The sequence below is a fragment of the Pyxicephalus adspersus genome, chromosome 4 (genome assembly GCF_032062135.1).
Source record: "Pyxicephalus adspersus chromosome 4, UCB_Pads_2.0, whole genome shotgun sequence".
In the NCBI taxonomy this organism is placed as follows: Eukaryota; Metazoa; Chordata; class Amphibia; order Anura; family Pyxicephalidae; genus Pyxicephalus; species Pyxicephalus adspersus.
The window spans coordinates 74,475,537-74,499,403 of NC_092861.1; the positions used below are offsets into that span (position 1 = coordinate 74,475,537).

Below are 23,867 nucleotides of genomic sequence, written 5' to 3' on the forward strand. Positions count from 1 at the left end.
GCACCTGGCTGTATTAGGAGGTTCACCAACCCCATAGTACATGAGCAACTGAATCCTTTTATTGTTTTTAATTGATGATATCTATCATGTGATGATGTATAATGTTTGATTGATTGCTATAGATCATATGAGCATGTGTTGTAACAAAAAATTGTTAATATTGTAGTTTAATTTTGAAGTCTTGTAATTCCTGAGAAAGCAAATTCTGTGAAACCTGTCAAATTGAGACTGGATATGTTTTGCATATATATGTGTAAAACTTGATATGTACATTTCCCTGCGCAATGTTTAAATCAATTATTATTTATGAAATATTTGAAATATGAGAAGGTTTCTTGAAAGTCTGTTTAGATTTGTTAGAGATATTGTTGAAAGAATTGGATGTGGCACCAATATTGCACAGTTATCCTTGGCAGATAAGTAAAGGAAGATACAATTTTCAGCATTTGATAAAGTAGGACATATCCAAACTAAAAAGACAACACATATATAACTTTCTGACCGAATCCAAATGTCTAATGAAATAAAGTCTAGCCTTGGGTGCTATCTTCATTCAATGCACAGGGAGTATCCTGACGACTAGCTAGCATAAAACCTTAATAGTGGCAATGTCTAAAGTTTCAATACTATTCAGGTTCTCTGTTAATTACAGAGTAGAGTAAATCTTAATTTTGTTTGTGCATACTCTCTACCATACTCTACTATTATTTTTTGTCTTTAAAAGTGAAAAAAATACCTTCTCCCTATGATGAATCCAAAGACCATAAAGACCAAAATTATAGTGCCTGCCACAGCAACCACGGCAATTATAATGACAGGATTCTGCTCACTGGTTACAGCGGTAGCTGCAAAAGATACAACAACAGCAAAACACATATTACTTTAAAACATGAAATCATTTTGAAATTTATATTTACACATCAGTATCATTCTTGCATAAGGAACACCAACATATGTTGTCATTAGAATTTTTTAATAATTGGATCAACAGTCTACAACCCAATATGCGGTCCACCATATACATAACCATAGACATGCATGAATTAAAGTTTTTATTATTTTTATGTAGCCCGAAAGAATGAGAACTATTATCAAACTTTTACTGCTATCAGAGGACAAAAAAAAAAAAAAAAAAAATCTTCAAAAAGACACAGAGACTGCTAAAACCATGAGGGTTCTAGCCTTCCTGAACTCTAAAGGTATGTTTCTGCTGTGTTGTGGTTGACACTGGGACAGTGAATGGGAGTAAAACTATCTGACGGAGCAACAGATACCAGTAAAAACCTGACTGACTTCTAAACATTACCCAGATTTGGTAGTAAAACATTCTAAGGCGCATATTTATAAAACAGTGAATGTGCCAATTACCACACTATCCCTACAGAGAATCATGTACTGTAATTTAAAACCAGGAAGATTTACCTTCAGAGAATGATGATAATAAATGACACATTTCCTACTTTACAAATATAAAGTAAATAAATATAAATGTATATATATATATATATATATATATATATATCACTATGTTGTCAATTAATATGTAAATTATAAATATATCACAGGAACTCTTTTTGCATTTAATGTGATCAAGAAGCTCTTGCACTACTACACAACACACATAGACGACATGTAATATATATTATATTAATATATAAATATATATATATATATATATATATATATATATATATATATATATATATATACACACACACACAAAAAAAGACTGAAGAATAATTGATTTATTAAACCAAGGGAAAACACAATATCATTTTGTTACAGACAACATTGTAAACAAATGTAAACTTAAAAAAAAAAATTATTTTGTATATTGTGAATGGATATTTTACAAGTAAACTTGCTACATACTGTAGAAAAAAGTTGAAAGGTTACCGGTAGCCTCCTCCAGGGTGGTGATATCAAGCCTAGGACTGTACATTCCATAGCCGGCAGCAGTGAAGGCTCGGATTTGAAACACATAAACAGTTCCAGGTCGAAGATTATTGATGGAAGCAGATGTTGATTTTGTTTTCAATGTAGAATATGTACGCTCCCTTTGATCCTAAAAAAAAAAAAAAAAAAAAAAAAAGTATATCTGTGAAACATGTAAATTTCTTTGGAATAATTTGGAAGACGGCAGTTTGCAGCAATAACTGGAACGGGCATGTCCTTCATGCCTATCAAAAAATGTATTTTCACTTGAAGGTTGAGATGCAACAGATGGCAACACAATTCTGGAATTAGCATGTGATATTTGAGATTGAGAACATGATTGCAAAGGTAAAAGAAACTTGGAAGATGACTAAATACAAGGCAGTAGAGCCATGTTTAGTGATTTTCTTAAAAAGCAGTTACAGCTAAATTAAATCTTTTATATGAAACCAGTTTAGGTAACATTATCATCCTAACAATACTAAAAATCGGAATCGCAAAAAAAAAAGATATTCTGATGCTCAGGAAATATATTTTAGCAAGCACAGCTGACTTTCTGCCCAAAATTATACTAAGACACACTGCACTGAACACCAGACCAAGTTCATTAATAATGTTAATTCTCAGTGTCAAAAAATCTCAAACTTTGTGAGCACATAGGGACTTTTACATATAAATGTGGCTTGTTTTTCAAATTTAATTTATTAGGTGACTGTCAATATTATTAAAAAAAAAAAATAAAAAAAAAAAAAAAAAAAAAAAGAAATGCCTACAAAAAAAAAAATCTAACAGTAACTTTGGTCCATTTTGGTCTGTTAAGAATACCATTTAAAGGGATTCTCTACCAGTCAGAGTGTTTTCTCATCATCACTCCAAAACATTAGTACAATCTAGTATCTTGATGCAGCAGCTATACCTGTTTTGTGCCACATTTAAAAAAAATTGTGATACAGCCATTTAAGAAAAGGAATGGTGCATACAATAATTCCTAAAATCACTACAGTACAGAGTAAAGAAACTGATAGATAGTTCCTACTTGCCCCATTCATTTTTTATATACTTACGCGCTTAGATTAGCAGATTTTTTTTTTATTTCACTGAAATGATTATAACCCCCATCTCCCTTTTCCTCACTCTAAAAACAGAGGACCTCCTTTATCAGCTAATACAAAAAAGAAAGCAGTGCCCAGTTAGTTGTTTTTGAAAACCATCACTGCCACCAAAAAAAAAAAAAAATTGTATACATATCTTTTTTTATTTCTGCATCCACATTAGATGGGAGAGAACTGCATTATAAATTATGCCATTCACCTTATATTCATACTAAAAACTCAACTCAAACTCAAACTAAGAGCTGAAAGGCATGAGGAAAGACCAACTGCAGTGAATGAGTCATATAAAAGTAATTTTGTTCTTGATTTTTTTTTTTTTTTGTCTCACTGCTGTTTTTAAATATCTGGATAACTTGATATCTGTCTGTCTGTCTATCTATCCTTTTCCTAGTGTATATCTTCTCAGCTGGCTTACTCCATAAAATAAAAATGTTTTACTCTTTGTATTGTAGTTTTTGTAATGCTGTTTTATATTCCGTACATGAACTGTATGTAATAATAATTCCTGCTCTTATCTTTATTGCACTATGCAATGGAAATTGATAATAGTATCTACCTATCTAGTTTCATTTGAATTTTGTAAAATTCTTTACTATGACATTGTCATTTTGGGAACCTTAAAACAATGTGTAAATAATATTAACAATAATATTAATTTTGTTGACCTTTCCTTTTGGTCATTGCCCTTGTGGACATGGCTGCAGATATATTATATTTGTTTGCTTTTTTGTGGGTTTTCTTACAAGGTCCCTGAGGACAAACCTACAATACTGTGAAGTTCTGGCAAACTCTCTGAAGTTTTGTTTTTTCAATTTCTCCGATTTTTCAAAATGTCTAAATTTCTAAATGACGATTTCCAGTGATCTTATCATAAACCATCAAATTCTACAATTAAATAATTTTGTTATTTCAAAAAACAACCCTAATCCCTTTCAAAAGATCTTTCTTTCATGAAAAGTAATGTTTCCATTGGTATCTTTGACTAGTCTCAAATTGTCCCATTGCTGCTGACAAAATAATTGTAACCTATCCAGTGCTATTAGAAAATTACCTTTTTAAACTATATTATTTTCATATGCACACCTTTCTAGATGTGTGTTCAGATCAGAAAGGTCATGTGTGTGCAAACTTTGTTTCTCATTAGGTTCACATTTAAAGAAACGTTAAATGTCCTAAACTTTTCACCTTGTCCTAAAGTTTCACCACAATATGATTCAAGTATATATGAGACTCTATTTTAAGTAGAATTTATAGAAGGAGAAATGGCACAAACATTTAAGACATAGAACATAAATAATGTAATATAACTTCTAGTAGTAAAAATAATCAAGCTAACAAGCCCTATGACAGCCAGTGAAAAATGAAGATATGTAAAGATAGCATTGTAGAAATATGTAACTAACCTTTATATATTTATTATTATCTTGGAAAGCAGAATTGCAACTGTTGACCATAAGGTTGTTGTAGATTTAGAGTAAAGATCCAGAGATCCCAGGTTTAATAAAAATTGTTACAGGACAATCTATTACTAATACTGTATCACATGAACAACAGCTGAGATATCTGGATCAGATTTATTTAAACATAGGCTACTTCTACAGCACCTTGTTTTAGACTTCTCTTATTTGAACACTAAAGGAAACCTTCAGCAAGTTTCAAAGATGTTCTCTTCCTACATGTTTATTTTAAGGCCCTGTATGTTGAAATTTTAATCTGGTATAATACTAATCAAAGTCAAAAAGAACACTATGCGCTTGGTCTTGTTTAATGTAAAAAGTACCGGTAGACCTGGGTGGCCACATAGGTACTGAAGTAAAGAACTAGAAAGTATTTTAGAAACTAAAAAGTTTGTTGGCTGACATATTCTTCTAAAATATAAGTTGGCAAAACAAATTAGGATGATATCCAGTCGACAGTAAGCAGGAAGTAATAAGTCTTTTCAGTATGCACCAATTAAAGGCTGAGCCTTGTAATGCAGGGGGAAATTTAATTCCCAAGAAATGCCTCCATTGGGAACCATGCAAATATTATATTAAATTTCATTTTTCATTGATTTCAGATTATGATAGAAGTGGGAACTTCTTTGTTAACATTGCAAATGTAATGGCTAGGCAAATTTGAAGACATTAGTGCCAGTAATGTATATGGCTGGACAGCCAACCCAAAGCATATGCTCACTGACATCACACCATCAAATATTTATTAGCATGAGTGGTAAAATCCTCGGAACAAAGTAGGCTTGTACATAGTAAAAAAAGAATACCCTGGGCTTAGTATTGTATATATTTAATGTAAAGACTTCTGCTTTTAAATTTAAAGTTTTCTGACATCTTTAAACAAAGGTTTTCCCAAATACAATAGGAAGAAGACTGTCATATTTAAAGTAGTTAGTCTCCCTAACTGATATTTGGCATTTGCTCTGTTCTATAGAGTGATACACCTAAACTAAAGTAGACCAATTTTCTATCAATATAATACCTTAGAATAGTATAAGGTATAGCAAACTTATCTCCTAATTGCTGAAGCTTAAATTAAATGTTGATAGTTTAAGCAGTAGTTAGGGAGAATTTGGATAGGGTGGACTGTAAAGTTTACAAGAAATGCAGTATATTCCTACATATTGAATATGCTGCTTTTCTGTGAATTTGGTTCAAATATAAAATCAGCATGTCTTATAGATGGACTAAAAGTCAAAAAAGAAGTCAAGGCCAGAGTAAAAATGACTCAAGTTGGCAATAAGGTTGTGATATTTTAGTAATTGTGATACATTTTCTTGTGTTGGGCACAGTAGGTGCCAAAAGCACCAGAGGGCTCTACTGGAACATGTAATGAGTATCTCTATCTTCACAGAGTTTACAGCATAGAAAGTAGCATGCTGGGAATGAAGCCAGGGCTTACAACAAATTACATGGTACATGAGGTGGGAAAGAAGTAGTTTGAGAAATTTTGTGCTCAAGTGTTGATTTCTTTAAGATAAATATGATGAGATCAGGCTAAAGAGAAGACAGGGAAATTCCATTAATCACAGAGGGTATAGAAAGATCAGGCATGAATAGATTAGACAAAAAAGAAACAGATAAGAAAAATCAAACAGAACAAGACAGGTTGTAGTAGGCTTGAAAATAGATTATGAAAGACTTGCTCCACATTACTGAATATTCTGGTTATCAGTGCGGTAGCTGATTTCAAGCTTGGTTTAATTACTTTGATTAAAGTAAGTTAGAAAGAAATAAAATAATTGAAGGAAAAGCAGTTAATAATATTTAAGGAAAAAAAATAAAAATAAAGAAGCAGCATGTAATATATGCATGTTTAAAAAAAATGTCTAAATTATAAAAAAATATCTATCATAAATAAATTTCTATCATAAAAAAAATGAAATAAAAAAAAATAGATACATTATAACTGTTTTGTCAAATGTATACAATAAATGTATACCTAGTGGTTTAGTTAGAAGACATCGATTTCACCTGATAGAATAAAAATTTTTTAATAAATGGCAGAAATACCATGCCTTCGGTCAAATTGGCCTGCAAAATTTTAACTATCAGCAAGGCAAATTTAAAGTGTATGTATGGGAATCTAGTAAGAGAAAATCATATTTACATACTTGAAGTAACTGAATGGTTGGATCTTGTGTAAATAAATTGCAAGTGTACAGTCCTTACTACAATTCCTTCTTAAATTTAAAGGAGAGTGAGACCCTGAATATGATTGGTTACATTAGGACTTAAGCCCTGATTTTTAATATATTTCATAGTATGTTTAGGAGTAAGTTAAATGAAATGAATGTAGATACAACAGATACTACAAATATTAAAAAATAAATGTAAAAATGAATGTTGCTGATCATCCACAAGTTATTATACCAACTGTTATGCTATGCGTCTGTTGAAAATTAGGGAATATTTTTGTGTTCTAAATGTACAGGCTTTTACCTTCTCATAATACTTGATTTCATATTCTGTGATGACTCCATTGGGATGTTCAGGCTCCTGCCAGGATAGATCGACAACGCGCTGTAACACTCTTTCCTTCATTACGCCACTTACTTGGGAAGGAGCTGAAACAGCACAGGATGATAACAAAATAAGAACATTTTGTTGTCTATATCAAATAAAACACCACATTTGATCAGTCTCTCACAGTGTGACTTTAATGATTTCATTACGTTAAAATAAAGCACCTTTTTCATATAGTACAATAAAATCCAGATACTAATGAATATTCAAACAAAGCCTTATTATGCTCATAAACTATCATCGAAATGTAAATTAAAGTGCAAACAGCAGAAGACAGCATTGTCTGAGATTGTGCAAATAGGAATTGATGGGATTATACTGACAATTAAGCAAATGAATTCTAATTAAGCCAAAAATCGCAAGCTTTCAGATTAATCTCTTGTGAGATACCGACAGACCAAATATTTATTATACATGAAAATAGAACAACAAAACAACAAAAAGAGATGTTTTAAAGCCATTTGAGTATTAACTGAAGAATGGCAGTTACAAAGTAATAACTCATTGTAATTACTAGCATGCATACTTTTGCCTAATGGTCAAATAGATATAAAAAATGATGGTGTGATCTGCTGGTAGCATCACAGTGCAGACCTCATCACATTTTAACACTGCAGCAGTCTAAAAAAGCACTTTACAAAGATCGCTGCAGAAATGGCTTAGATACTAAGCAGATATCACATTTCACAGCATCTTTTTAATAAAATATAGCAATATATGTACGATGCTCTATACAGATTGGAATCTTCATATATTATTGTTGTGCTTATTATACCTTGGGACAAAGGTCCAAAATCAAATGCTAGATAATCTAACATATTGATGGCTCCTTTATAAGATCAAGACGACCATTCTGGTGGCTAATTACAATCTCCATTATATCCACCAACACCTACTGTGGGTGGCTGGGTAGGCCCTAGTCATGCAGTTTTTGGGAACTCTGGAAGAGTTTGTACAAAGATTGATTGGTAAAAAAAAACAAAGCCAACATATTTTTTTCAAGTTGCCCAAATATGTTTCAGCATGTTCACCATTCATCTGTTCATTTTGATGAAATACATGGCTATTATGGTTACTTAATATGGTTTGATGACAATTTACCACTTTTTACGTGGAATCCTTCAGTCAGTTGTTTGGTACTTATGCAATATGAATTTACAATGGTATTGGAGGTATTGGGCATATTTCTTTGTATACATACATACATGCTAAGGACTTAACTCAATGGAGATTAACAATTGGCTCGGCAACCACTTAAGTGGTAGTTTCTAAACAATATCACTGTGGGATCAGTCTTTCTTTGTTATATTACTTTACTCAATGTTTCACTTTTATAATATAAAATTATGTGTTCTGCTTTCTGCTTTTGATACAGCAGGTGCTGCTTTAGGAATTGTTTTCACATATTAAAGACTCTCTTTATTTGCTTTGTGGATGAAAGCATTCTGATATATACACAGTTGAACTGCACATCACTGACAACTTCAATCACTCACATCAATCATTTGTTTCAGCATATGTCTGAATTTTCCTTTGGACAAATTTTGTCTCAAAGCAGGCAGCTCTAACATAGCTAACTCATAATGCTCTTGGAATCCTTTGTCATGGATTAAATTTAAAATACTATATAGTATAAAAATATATGGAGAATGGAACAGAGATGTGGAAGTATTCTGTAGTCCTAACACACTTTCTGCACTAGGTTGACAGCAATCACCCACTGTTAGGAACCCATGGGGCATTGTCACCCTAGGACATAAAAAAGTGTGATAGGACTACAGAACACCTTGTCATGTGAAAGGGATTTTGTTCAAAACTTGCAACCGTGAAGGGCTGATAATACTCCTTGATGACACTGCAGGTAGAATAGAAACTTGTGGGGTCATAGGATTTTCTAACAGGTATAACAGGTTAATATTTTTTTTTCAATTTCCAAAACATATATAACAAATCACTTTAATGGTAAATTTAACAAACAACAGTCAGCATACAACTGAAGCTCATTGTTAAGGGTTTATATATATCTTTAAGGTTTATCATGAAGAACAGGTTTATTTTCAGAGCCATCTTGGGTGAACAGTTGTTGGAGAAATGTGAAAGTGATGCATTGCATTGCTGTATAAACACAAATCCTTTAATAGTTCATTTTGGGATTATGAAGCCACAAATACTTTATTTCATGCTGCAAAGGAAAAAAAACTAATTGGTATGATTATGTAGAATGATAAGATTATCGAGTTACTTGTCTTAATGGTCAGGGACACCATGCTGGCTGCATCCTAACAAAGTATTTATAAATCATTCATTAGGTATAACCAGCGCAAGAAAAATAATTTCTCGGCATACACTCCCTACACATTAAAGCTGTGAACACAGTTAATCATATTAAAATTATGAATGCCAACCAAAGATTGCTTCGAATTTGCACCCCTAGGATCTTCTCTCATCTCATCTTTTCTTGTTTCTTTGGTGACCTTATTTTAAAGTGATTCTACCATTGCTCATCTCTGGTAATCGAGTGAAAAAATCAATGCATTTACCCAGGGACACCACTTGACTCCAGGTCATAAGAAACAGACAAGCCATGCATGTTTAATTTAAATTCTTGTCCTATTGCATTCTCATAGATGTAACGCTTTCTCAAGCAGCAGAAAGCAGATGCTGGGAGAGCTCAGCTAGGTGTGAATTACAGATTCATCCCCATGTCTCAAAACCTTCGATTAAGCGTTACCTTCTTTTTTTTTTTTTTCTGCATGTACATCAAAATCCAATAAGACTCAATTGCATTGCCAGAAGCTGGACTTATTTTTCAGTAAGAAAGTGAAGAGAAAAAAGTCATTTTTAGTGTAGCAGCTGTTTTTACACATCACTACAGGTAAAAAACTCAAGATTTTTTTATTACAATATAATCCCTTATTCCTTTGAAGTCTATTAGTTGAAAATTCTTCCACTTGAACAACAGAGATTGACTGATGGTTTGCTGTAAGTGTACTTATGGAAAGGAAAAAAAAAAAAAAAAGATTCACGCAGACGGAGGGAATGGATAAGCATTTTGTTAACAACAGTTTAATACAGAATTTGTGTTCATTTTAAATACCCAACCAAAATCCATGAAATGCAAGAAAATGGTTTTACACTTCATATCTAATTTTAGAAGGCAAGCAAAATGCATAATATGTGGGACCTCACAGCAATCAATTAAATATCATCAACGTCCTGATTGATCTAAGCTGATAGAATGTATACTGTGGTCCTTACGGGTTAATGCAGCCTTCATATCATTACTGCACTTTGCACTTGTTGTAATGTAGGTCTGAGGTCTCTAATTGGCAGGAAAGCTTGTCTAGAATGTTACATTTGTTCTCTTCAAATTTGCAAAATGTCATAAACTGCCAAGCTATTTCAAGCTGAACTTTATACTTTGGATTTAGTGGGTAAGGGATAGGACCCTTGTTGGGTTTTAATTGATTCCATTGACTTTCACCTTAAATCCTGTGTATTTACTGGGGCAGTATGTATTGTGACAGAGTGTCACTAAGAGTGCCAGGAAAGTGTATTAAAGGCTCCGGGGAAATAAAAGTGAGGATGATTGGATAGGTTTTTTTTTGGAGCCAGCCAAGGGAGTGAAAGGATGGGTTCCTTGGCCCAACCCAATCCTGACTGGGTAAATGTGAACCTGCACTCAGGTGCAAGAGAGAAAGGAAATTGATCAGCAAGAGGCTGATGGAAGAGGATCAGCAACTTTGTTGCAGGCTGGAGTGTCCCTAGAAGGCAGCCAGAGGGTTCCAGGCTGGGAAGGGAGCCAGAGGGTTCCAAGCTGGGAAGGCAGCTAGAGGGTTCCAGGCTGGGAAGGCAGCTAGAGGGTTCCAGGCTGAGAAGGCAGCCAGAGGGTTCCAGGCTGAGAAGAGAGCCAGAATCTGTTCCAGGCAGAAGAAGGGAGCCAGAGTGGGTTTCAGGCCGCATGAGAGGGGACAGAGGTCCAGGAAAGTCAGCGGGTAAACCAAGCTTGAACTGTGAGTGAAACAGTGTTGATTTAGAAGTATGTTAGTAAGAGAGGGCACCAAAGTGAGGTATCCCTATGCCCAGCCAAAGCTACTGTTTGTTATTTTCGTTTTGAAGTGCTGGAGAGTGTGCTGTAACACTTGCCTAAAAAATAAACCTTCTGTTATTTTGGACTTTTGGAGTCTGCTGTCTCTAATCTGCCCTTGTAAGCATCCGTTTACCATGATCAACCCCCAGTAATCTACCACAGTATCAAGAACCTTCCTAACAGGGACACAATAAGTGATACCACTCTTCTAACATTAGGGAATCTTATTTTACTATTGCCTGTGTCTCTCCTAAAAGATACTTCACTACCTGTGGTCACAAACAGAAATTAAACGTGACAGAGATTATACTTATTGTAAGTCTTATTCCCAAATACATCATTTAATCAATATATGTATTTTTAACCTGCATGATGGATGTTGGTATTATTTTGTTACAGCTGAATATTTGCACTTTAAATGTTTAATATATAGCATCCTAAGAGTCCCGTAAATTGTGGCAGGCTTGCACAAACAAACACCCACAACAGCCAATAAACAATTTGCTTTGATCGATTCAGCCCTAGTTAGATAATGGATGTTAATTGATAGTTATATGTTAGTGGACACTGGCATTTTTTTAGTAAATAAATTGTTACTACATTCACATCAGGATCTGTTCAGGAGAGAAAAAAAAAATTCCCGAAACTTGCTAAGAAGCTAAATATTAAGAGCGGCTACATCTTTAAGGCCAGGAAAAGAGCAATGTACTTCGACACAGCTGGGTTCCATAAAATTCATGGAGAAAATAGCTCATTTATCACTTTGTGCTCCGCATTTAAGCTCATGTGCTCTGCCATAAGCTTCCTTGGCAAGAAACTTTACTAAGAATTAAATAGATCCATGTAGGGGTATTAACTGGTCAGCAGGTGTTCAATAAAATATTTTAATGTACAGAGCAGTGAATGTATGTACATCTTAGAGTGAGGCAAATCATTACACTAAAAAATCAAATAACCTGCATGTTTTTAGACTTATAAAAAACGATAACATTAAAAATATATTTACTATTATCAACACGGTAGTTTATTTGGGAACTGGGAACTATAAAGTGTGTAACGAGACGTGAGCAAATTGATGTGCAAAATGATCCAACAGTTTATAATGGATCAGGATAATTCCAGCTGTCTGTAAATACAAGAATCCCCCCCACAATGTTTAAATAGAACTACTTATGTAATTGTGCTTAGGACGATTGCATATATATTATGTATGTATAGATATGTATTCAATTTGAAAAATAATATGAACCTATAGAAATATATATATATATATATATATATATATTTTTTTTTTCTTTTTTTTTTTTTTCTAAAATACACTGATGTACAGGAGGTTAAAGTCTTCTGCGAGGAGAAGAAAGGAGAGAAATAGTCCAGTTACACTGATGGGGCATTGCGGGTTATCTGTTTTCAGGATCACATTCCACTAATCAAGCTAGTTCAATAGCCCAGACTTATTTGTATTGTTGAAGCTGTAAAGTCGCGTCTATATGCTCTGGAATCAATCGTCCTATTTAACAAACCATTTCTGTACGACATGACAACCGCCAAGCATGAAACTCAATACAAAAGGGAAGCCTACTGTACAGTCAAACAGCTGTCAAGCACAGAGCCACCAGTTAGCCTATTGAATTACCAGTGTGTCACTTTGTTCTTGTGCTTTAGATAATGAAAAACACTTGCATGCCCGGACCAAAAAGCAAATTTGATCAGCATCCCAACTGTTCCAAATGTTAAAAACCTTTCCACAACCCTGCTTAAACTGTAGATGTTTTGGAACTAAAAAGGAGACTAAACAGAATCCTGAGAAAAACTGTTACTAAATTGGCATATTAAGAATGTAACTATTTTATGATATCACTTTTCTTTTTTGTATTTGAGGTCAGTACTGTTGTAGCTTATTTATATAGTGCTGCTGATGTATTTTACAAGGTATGATATGCGAGTGTCCCTAAAAAGGGACTAATTTGCCAAAAGACTTGTTTCCAATATTGCCTTCTGTCTATATGCAGCTGATCTTTTCCTGAATTCTGACTTGTCTTGTTATGTTGTGTTCTGAAGCTGATCTATGTCCTATTACTGACTTGCCTTGTTCTGTCGTGTGTGTGTGTGTGTGTGTGTGAAGGTAGACATCTTGGTAGAGGCAGGGCTTTTCTTCCTAATGTCAGAGCTTCTGGCAAGGAAAACAGAAACCAGCACAGTAGTCACCAAATGTCATTTTTCATCTATCTAAACTATAGACTATGAAGTTTTTTTTATTTTTTTTTATTGCCTAATTAGAGCCATGGAACTTTGAACATTGTACTTTGTCCTATAAAGGAAAACCTGCACTAGGGCTGCCCTTATTTCCCCAAAAATTTATTCTGCTGGCTTAAAAAATATTGATGGTAGGTTCATCTAGGAAACTAACATGGTGATCAGTAAAATTAGTAAAGACAAAACTTACTTTCTGTGTTCTTCTTTTAGGTCAATGCCTCCAAAATTACTAAAGCTGGATCAGAATGATGTTTATTTTTTTAGAAATTGAAGCTAGCTATGGCAATGTCCATACTTTCTAAGTAAAACATTTACTGCTAGATATATTTTAATTTAAACACCCTGGTAATGTAGTAGTTCCCACCAAGACATGTATAACACAATGTACAATATTTGCCTTTAATTTGTGTGCCCTGCTCAAACATAAACTAGCTGAAGTCTCAAAACAGTGAGAACGACAAATTAAGAACAATTCTGACTAATGCAATCAATGTGGCTAAAAGCACATTTGGAGAACTCTGTAGCTAAAGCTCATGTTGTTAGATGACAGAATGCTGTTTAAAAATCGTTATCTGATTTTTCTCAGCTTTTCTTTCTTTTAACAAATGCAGTTGTCAGCTTATTGTCCACCCTGCCTGCAACTGTCAGCATTGGTATACCTCAGATCTGTTCTAATGCCAGGTTGCATATAAAAGTGTTAAAACTGATTCCCAATGTAGTTGCCAATGTTTCTCATTCAATTGACTGTTTTTCAGACCATTTTTGACACATCTGGCACAAACTGATGCTTTGCAAACACTCTATAGTGATGGACATGCTTACAAAGACCAGTTAAATATTGTCCTCATCTATTTTTATTGGTCTGATTGTATTGCAAACACAAAACACTGCACATTTTTGCTTATTCTGTTATCTGGACTCAGAAGGTGAGACGAGTCTGATTTTTGGCTAATGTTGTCCTTGTACGCCATTTGTCTCAAGATAAACGAATGTTACTTACTCTTGTATTTTAAAGCCTTTTAAGCCAACAGGCACTGTATTTTGCTAAGTTTCCCCAAGGCAAATAGATATCCTAATTCTTAGAGGCCTTCTCATATGTTCTCTCCACTTATTCTATTATTAATCAGCCATAGCATTGTTCTTTTTGTGCTGGCATATATTTAAGGCTTTAAATTGAGTCCTGGCAGATGATATACACAAATGAGCTGCGGTGTGAAGAAATTTAAAGCATAATTGCTCTTCATGTACAGGAGAGCCCGTACATTTTATTTTTATTCCCAAGAAACATTTTTATAAGGTTTACTGTCTTCAGGGATGGTGCTATGAGTTACAATGCCACAATTAGATTAGAATTTGGTGGCACACTTCCAATGAGGACTTCCTTGGCTTTTCGGCACACAACATATGCTTTTCTAGGCACTGTTCCTGATATTGGCTTGCAAGCTGGGAATGATATGGAGGACTCTTTATGGACACAAGCATGCCTTGTTTTCTTATATATTTATGCTTGGATACTTTATACACTCACAATTAATGTTTTAACTGTGTTTGGACCCTAGATTGAATGTATCGTTCTTAAGATCATTTAGATCTTAAGGTCATTTTTTTGTTAAAAATTAGACATGTTTCAGCTCTTTATGCTATTAACTTATTGTAACAGTAATATTGTAATAAGGTTAAGTTTTTATTCTTGTGTATATGTGCGAGGGATCTTTGGATGAATGGCTCAGATCTCTGTCTTGCCAACAGATTTTTACATTTTATTGTAGGGTGAACAAGAAAGCGCAACTTATTTCATACATACTGCGTTGGCTTAGCTATTACCCTTACTAAATTTCTGTCTGTACTAACAATATTCCATATTTACCTGTTAAGAAAATGACACTATGTTTTCCTAGACCTACGAAAAGAAAGAAAATATATATAGTATGTGTTAAAGCTTGACTATAAATCTATGATTTTTTTCCCTTCAGCCTTGTTAACACAAGCAAATCTGCTGCCAATTTTTCCTTCAACCAACTGAACAGATCAATGTTTAGACCAGTAACTAACCAGTCAGAAGTCCCAAAATACTGCACACAGGTGTACAAAATTATGCCCTTCGGTGTTTTCCCTAGCCGCTTTTAGCTGGGTGCACCGCCCGGCACTTTTCAGTAACCACCCGGTTGTTTTTGGGTGGTTACTGAAAAGTTGGGTCATAATACAGGGACACCACCTGCTTACAGCTTCTACCTAACCAGTTTAAAAAAAATGGAAGAACACAGACCTTATTAAATGAATTGAAATTACACAAGTACAACAATAAATAGTTAATAACTTGGGAAAAACAATCAGAATTTTGTTTGAAAATTAGACTTGGTTAAGGAGGGACCCACAGATATTCCTCTAGATCTTTCCACCATGAGGACTTCCAGACATTGGTTTCCTTTTTGATCTAGCTGATTTTTTAATGAGGTCATTGTTTGGCACAAAGATTGCTGCCTATCTATAGAGAACAGGAAAAATCAGTAATTGCTCGCCTACATTTGTGTCTGTGTGACAGCAAGCACTTCTGACAATTAGAAATTCATGATATCATTCACGTTGCTAAAAGCAATATTAGACCGTGTCCATTTGGTCGTAGTCTGAACAATCTGGTGATTTAATTCCCAATCTGAATTGTGAAAGAAAATGCAACTTTCCAAAAAAAAAGCCATACTATTAAAAATAAAGACATCATACAACCAGCTAAGTGAAATATATTTATCTTAACAAACCCACCATTTCTAATATTTACTTGTTGTTCAATATTCATAATCAATTTACAATCTGGGATCCTTACAAAGCTTTCATTTACAACCTATTTTTAATGATACCAGATCCTTGGCAGCAATTCCAAGGACTTCCTTGTCTCTTTGAGACAATTAACAACATCTGCATAATAATTATTGTATGCTAATATACAGCACTCTCAATCAATTTTTCATTACATTTTTCCTGCAAAATCAGAACAGCCATGCAGACAATTCTTTGTAGAAGTATACGCTGAATAAAACAAAGATGTCCCAATTTGTTAACTGTGCCAAAAGACATCAAAGACTTCTCTGTGCCACTGCCCACAATTATATTATCAGCCAAGAGAATCATACTATTGTAGTCTTTCCCCTTCAATAAACCTGACATCCATTACCAAAGGAATATTGAATTATGTCATGCTTATATAATGATACAATTTGCTTTCTTGCTTTGAATAGATTTGACATGGACCACCCAAACAGTTATGTTTTCATTTCTGAGATAGTACTATCCAACCCAAACAAACTAGAAGCTGGAGACTGCAAAGGCGCTGTGTTCCATATTGAGAATTTAGAATGGCATGTATTTCATGCACAAACTTAGCCTATACCAGAGTTATTTAACTCTCCGACATATGAGTATATAAAGTAAGTTAAAGGAAAACATCCCTAACATGGGATCGTTGATTTAGGAGTAGGAAAAATTATATACCAGCCTAGGTATTACCTCTGCCTCTGTAACATAGGAACATTCTGAAACCTATATTACACCAAGACCTAACTGGTCTCGCCTTTAGCAGAATGTAAGTTAAAGTAGAACTCCAGGTTTTGTATTTGTGTAGGCTTTCTTGTAAAAAAAACCTTTACTGCATTTACTCACATATCTTTATTCTCAGTGCTTTTACGTAAAGACTTATTTCTCATTCTTCCAGATCCGCTTATATAGGGTTTAGGGTTGAATTGTGGTCGGAAATATCCAACCCACTTACTAGTAGCTCAGTCTTTAATAGACAAACCCCCTAGGGTGCATGATCTTGCCGTCTCTGATTATGTGTCATTAGGTGAGTGCTCCTCAACCTAGGAGGAAAGATTGTCCCCTACTGTGAAAGAAGAAGGACACATGACTTGAAATGACACCTGACATAATGACACATGACACCAAATTGTCACCTGAAGACAGAAGAAAAATATATGCTTTACATATGTAAGAAAATTGGTCTGCGATGATTTGATGGAGATGGAGGACAGCTAATGGAATAGTGATGCTCAGCAACATTAAACCTAAAAAACAAAATTATAAAAAAAACATATTTATATATATATATACATATATATATATATATATATATCTACAAACAATCTCTAAAATACTTATAATTTAGTCTTTGAAATCCGTTGGAAAGCTTACAGTGTGACAGTTATGAATCTGAAAACACTATACAGGTACTAAACAAGCTGTAACTTTAACTTTGTGAATAGGGAAAGCTTGTCTCCAACATGATCAGGAAAATGTTCAATTGGCATCTAAAGTAGCTTAAGCTTCTAGAAATGGTGGTTTCTCAACATTACATTTTTTTAAGACACCTAAATAGAATGTGAATGGATTTGTGTCTCTACTGGGATGATTCATTGTTTCTTTTTGTTGTGATCAAGTGTATGTCACCTCAAGAAGAGGAAAAAGGGGGAAATCTTTCAAAGCAAATATTTGTTTCAGTGACAGCTGTCTCAAAGGAGATTTCCTACATTTCTTTGTCTACGGAGCACAAGGGTAAATGCTATTCTACCCAATGGGAAAAAAACAGGTGTTTGACCATTTGACAAATACATATGTACAGTCAAACAAATTGCAAGTATGATCCTCATTTTGGAATCCATGAATAAAGAATTCTGCATACTACATGTTTATTTGTGTGTGCATAATATAAGTATCTGTTCTAGTAGTGCCAGTAATGAATACACCAATAAATCCTACATAAAAATGATACAGTGTAACAGTGGAAAGAGTTTGTCAAGTTGCCTGTCTAGCTAAAACTTTTTTTGTTCCCCCCAAATGTCTCAGTAGGCTTAACCCACTAAGTCTATTCATTACATTTTCTGGTCAGTACAAGAATCCACAGCAGTCCAACACAGACTTGTAAAAAGAATGTCTTTTATGAGTACCAAACTTCAAGAAAGAACTAAACTAAATCAACACTAATCCTACTTTCAAAAAAATATAAATAAAAAAAAACCCGCAAAGCACACAGCTGGTGCAATGCCGGGCCATGGATTAATCAAACCTAATCTGCAATAAATTCAGGATGTGATCTCTTCTGACCTCATCAATGAAATCAGCTGAAAGTTACTTTGTAAATCCTTCAGTCATTCTTTAACAGGATGAAAGCCTGGCAAGTCTCCCCTCCTTCCTCCTTGAAGAGATTACATTAAGAAAGGCCTTAATTTTAGAAATTCTTCAATATGTTAAAGCAAGTTTGTCACAAAGACAGCTTTAGCTCTATATTTGAGCCACTAGTAGAGGGAAAAAAGTGTTTCCAATGGACACACAAAGCAAGAAAAGGTTTACACTGGCTGTTTCCCTTCTTTTTATAAGAACTATTATACGCATTAAGCTTTATCTTGTTATTTTTATTCAAATGCTAATTTTGAGAGAGATTACCAAGAATAGGATTTGTCAAGTACAGTAAAGTGGCCAGTCAGAAAAAAAGGACCATTTATGGAAATGATAAATTATTTTTTTACAGGAAAGGGTATGCAAATGAGTGAATCTTGTATGTATAATGCAAACATTATTTACTGTATATCATTCATATATGAAAAAATCCCCTGGCATTGCTATAAAATCAGTTCTGGGCTTCCAGGTCTTCATATTAGGATGAACAAACTTATGATAAAAAAAGATAAAAAGTTTAGCCTTGGAAATAAATCATTGCTAATTTCTGCATTACATTCCGCAGCTAAAGTACAATTTTTTTTAATGGTGGTTATGAATTCTGCAAGGACAACGAGAGCAATTAGCTTTAACTCCAATTTAAAGTGAGAATAATCAGTCATGTAAGATTTATTTTAAAGAGACAGTGTAGCAAACCAAAATAATACTTCATATTAGTTTTGTAATGAAAAAAAAAATGCTAACAAATTTTACCTTGCCAAAAGTTTTAGTTTTTATCCAGAGAAAGGTAAAACAACTCCCCCTCAAGGGAACTAAGATCTAATTCCAGGTTTGTTGGATCATCTAGGTTCACTGATGAAAGTGTATCTTCTAAAACTTTGGAGAGCTTTATAAAAAAGGCCCATTGCAAAGACATTTCACCTGAAAAGGTTTTCCCAGGGGAAGGAAGTAGATCTTAATATTTGATATACACCTGGATTTACTGAGGAAAGTATAGCTGTGCCATATTAAAATTTCTCCCTGGTAAATCATCCTCATAGACTCCACATTTGTAACAAAGAAATATCATGTACTTATATATATATGTATATATATGTATATATATATATATATATATATATATTTACTTTTCTTAACATAATACAAGCATTAACATCAAGCTGATCCATTTTGTGTTTGCATTTAAAAAACATTAAGAAGTCTGTAAATTCCCTTTAGATTAAATTGGTGGATCAATGTTTCTTCAAACTCCTTAGCACTGTTTTGTGTGTAAGATTTCCCATTCAATTGTAATCCATTTGTGTACTCCGTAACATTTTTTGTCAAGACATAAGTTAGGGGGTAGGTGGAGTAAGTAAAGCCATGTAGTAGCCACCCACAAAAAACTTTCAAGGATAAAGATAAGGTGTAATTTAGAGGCTCCAGATTAAAGCGGACCTAAAATAAAAATTTGCCCTTAAATAAAAGGGGAGACAACCCTTTTATGGGAGCAGAGTTTTCGGACATGCACAGGAGTTTTTTCTTTAATAAGAATTTGCAGTAAGATTTTTTTCTCTCATCTACCGTGATTTCACACCTGCACGATGCGAGATGAGTTGATGTTTGCAGAAGGCGGAAGAAGATCGCAGCTCCGTGACGAAGGAGGATTCCTGGAGGAAGCGGGACCTGATCCAGGAAAAATCCGAGGGATTGATGGATCATCAAAAGGAAAAGTGGGTGAGTTTTTTTTTTTTGTTTACTTCCACTTTAAATGACATACAATGTCAAAATACAGTATGTAGTATGAGCTCTACTTCACGTGAGCTCAATCTTCAAATCTCACAGCATGAATGCTTGGAAATCATTGACAGTTTCTTTTCTACTTCTTGAATGCTGAACATTTGTAAGTGTTGCCTTTGTTCAAAAATTTCTTTTGCAAGTGTTATGAATCAGATTGCAGCAGAATTAACACAGAGATATGTCACGTTTTTAGAGATTCATAGGGATTGTCACTTTTTATCTCAAAATAACTTCTAAATGCTTTTTTTGTGGGCTAATTCTTGGTTAATTTTGACAAATAGGTAAATCTCCGACACTTTCACATAGTGTAAAAGTGTTGCCACATTATTGCATAAAATAAATTAGTAAATGCAAGGCAATACAAGAAATGAGATATTTTGATAATCTTGTCTCACTTTTACAGCAGATAAACTAACCACGCACCAAAAATTTAGAGTTAACAGGGCTGCTAGTTTATTGATAAATACCCCCTGTATGTTCTTGTGCTCATAATTTTTTTTAATGAAACGTGACTAATAAGTGTGTGGTTACCAAAGATCTGTATTTCAAAATATGCCAAAAAAGTTTTTTTTGAGCTGCAGTGACTTTGTAAGCCCATATGAAGTATTACTTTGTTTGAAATAATTATTCTTTATTCCTGTAGCGGTTGAAGGGGAAACAAGCTGAGCCAGATGGACCAGACTATTCTTTGTTTAGTCATGGACTCCAGTTCCTCGTAGGGGTTTCCAAGGCATTTCCAGGCATCGCTGAAGACATATTCCCGTCTCCCAGGGACTTCCTCCTAGAAAGGCTTACTAGGCATGGGCTCCTGAGGTGCCTGTCTGACATTCACTCTCAATAAAGATACTCAAAACTCTTTAACTGGCATAACTTAATTCAGAGATTTTTTATTTTTTTTTAAGCTGTATTTACCCTACCACACCATGCAGGAACGTTTAAACCATGCTCCTAACTTTAACCTTTGCTTGAGACCCTGGTAGCATTTTTATGTAATTATCTATTATCTTTAAGTATACTATTTTATGTATAGAAGAAGTATTTCCAAAAAAGCTATTCACTTCTAATTAGCTTGTAGCTGATACAGCAAAACAGAGCTCAGTGAGAATTAATATCTTTAGTTTATTTGACTTTACTTACAGAGAGAACTAAGAGCAAAGAGAGCATATACAGATATTCATCTTATGTAAAGCTGTGGAAGCAGTGAGCAAACCTGATATTGTTATCAGCTTGAATGTTAGAAACCGCTAAAGCAACAGGGCAAGGAGAACAGATTTCCTGCAACTGTTTAAGGGAGAGGCCTGCCAAATGAGAGAACAATTGGCTAGGCATTAGTGCACATGGCTCATGGCTCCTACATAGATCTACAGACAAAGATAGAGTAATGAAGCACTGACATGTTGGACACAAACAACATTACTGGAGGCCATACAAAACTACCCACGTAGTCAGTGTGCTGTACACCTGTGCCTGTAAATGTGTTTATATAATTCAGTATAATACTTTAGGATGTTATTAAGCAGCAGATGAAACTGGCCGATACTGTTCTATTTCTGTACTTTGTGATGGCTACATTTGTTCAGGATTAATATTATGTTCTGAATAATTGTCTGTATTAATACCATCAATCAAATAGTTTTATTTAATTTATAATATTTTATTAACTGATTGATATGATAGTTAGATGATATTAAATAGAACAGAAATCATTATTTTAAATTTTCAGATAGAGAAGGAAACTTTTTTTTTGCTGTCTATACATCTGTTGATATTTCACCTTTTTGTCCTAATGGCACAGTGGAAAGTGAAGAAACATCCCACTTTATCTGCTTAATCAAAAACAGCAAATAAAAGTTCTATGTTTACACAAGTTGAAGTAAAAAATGTAGAGAGTATAGGGGGAAGGATTTAATGTTTGGAATTGCTTGTTTAATAACGGTTTAATTACTAAATGGTAACTAAAAGTTTTTTGGTTACTTGCTCTTTTGGCAATATCAAAGGGTGAAAAAAAAAGATCACTATTTTATTTTAGGTTGGTGAGGAAGCTTATCCCAACAGCCATTTCATCAAAGAACCTGACAACCTGCAAATATTCATATTAACTGCATAGAACAAATCAAATTGACAATTTTCATGGATCACCATAGCCTTGTAAATTAATAGAAGATTGTAACCACTTGAAATATAATCCTGTGCTATTGCAGGGTCAATGTGAGTTGGATCTAAGCAACAGAACACCATGACCAACACAAACCCACAGAGTAGGGTCATGCTCCCCTAAAAGAAGGGTCCAAAATGTAGATTAAGATAATAACTTCAGAGTACAACTGCGATAATGGTGGGACATTCTGGAATAACAAATGAAAGCTGGATACATAATGTACACTTAGCAGTGATGCTAAAAGCTTTTAGATGCTCTCCAAATTTTGACATATTGGTTTCAGGTGAGAGATACCTTTAATTTTGTCATAATTTATTGATGCTTTTATGCATACTGCAAGAAATCAGACAAACGGAGCTAAGTAGAAAGGGCACTCACTGTACAGTGTAATTTAGGTTTTGCTTAAATAAAGATATATAATGATGCAATTGTCCATGAAAATAAATTATGTACTTTATGTCAAAATATAAAGGTAATTTCATATGCATTCCACTCTTGTACCGTCCTTGTCTCCAGTACTGAAATAAAGAGACAACGGTGTCACAGTCAAGGCATGAAGGAAAGTAATTTATTTGCTCTTGTAGGAGCAGCATTTCCATTATGCCTGTACACAAGTGAATAAAAGACTTTTTTATTTTCTGTTTCTTTTTTCTTTTTTTTTGGTATTCCTAACGTGTTGAGCACTATATGCATGGATGGCTCGGAACAATTACATGACTAGTATGCTACAATACATATATATATAAATATAGGAGTATGTTCAGGAGTATTAAGGCACGCATGTACACAGCTAGCATATAAAAATGTTAAAGACTTTTTCACTGTCAATTCTAGACAAACACAAAAGAAATTGTTTTTTTACCCAAAACTTCAGTCATGTGCTACTCCTTTATTCCTCTTTTTACTTCTGTTGTGGTTCCTCTTCAGGTGCCCAGAACCCTGTTTGTGTTGCATGTGGGACACAGACCCTTCATACTGATTTTACAATGGAGACGTCCTTTCAACGTGGAGAAGAGGACCATCAGTGTTCACTGGACACAATGGTAGCGTATGTCCTGAGATGGGCTTTAAAATCAGCTAAAAAGTTTCCAAAGGCACTAAATCATTTATAGTTCTTTTATTAATTAATTTATAACTTTAAACTAATTAATTTATTTAAAGCATGAACAACCTGAATAGATAAGTTTGTCATGCTGCAGAGAAGGACCCTTTCTCTCCTATGTGTGAAAGCAGTGGTCTTTCTGCAGAGGTCCTAAATGCCTACTACGGAGTCACATTTAATGTTCTACAATCAACAAACCTCACACTCTCTACAGACATGAAAGATTTGTGCTGGATCTCAGCATGCAGAC

At 34.1% G+C, this 23,867-nt stretch overlaps 1 protein-coding gene across 8 annotated transcripts in view; it reads right to left on the bottom strand.

The window, feature by feature from the left end:
* Positions 1 to 23,867, bottom strand: part of EPHA7 (EPH receptor A7) — a 112,664-nt gene that overhangs the window by 25,744 nt on the left and 63,053 nt on the right. For 5 of the 8 annotated variants that reach the window (XM_072408657.1, XM_072408653.1, XM_072408656.1 and 2 more), the window contains exons 6-8: positions 6,986 to 7,110; positions 1,873 to 2,065; positions 737 to 845 (exon numbers count right to left, since the gene is read on the bottom strand). In XM_072408657.1, the coding sequence (XP_072264758.1) occupies positions 737 to 845; positions 1,873 to 2,065; positions 6,986 to 7,110 (427 nt within the window). The remainder of the gene's footprint in view (positions 1 to 736; positions 846 to 1,872; positions 2,066 to 6,985; positions 7,111 to 23,867) is intronic. The other 3 variants (XM_072408659.1, XM_072408658.1, XM_072408654.1) reach the window with 1 other exon arrangement.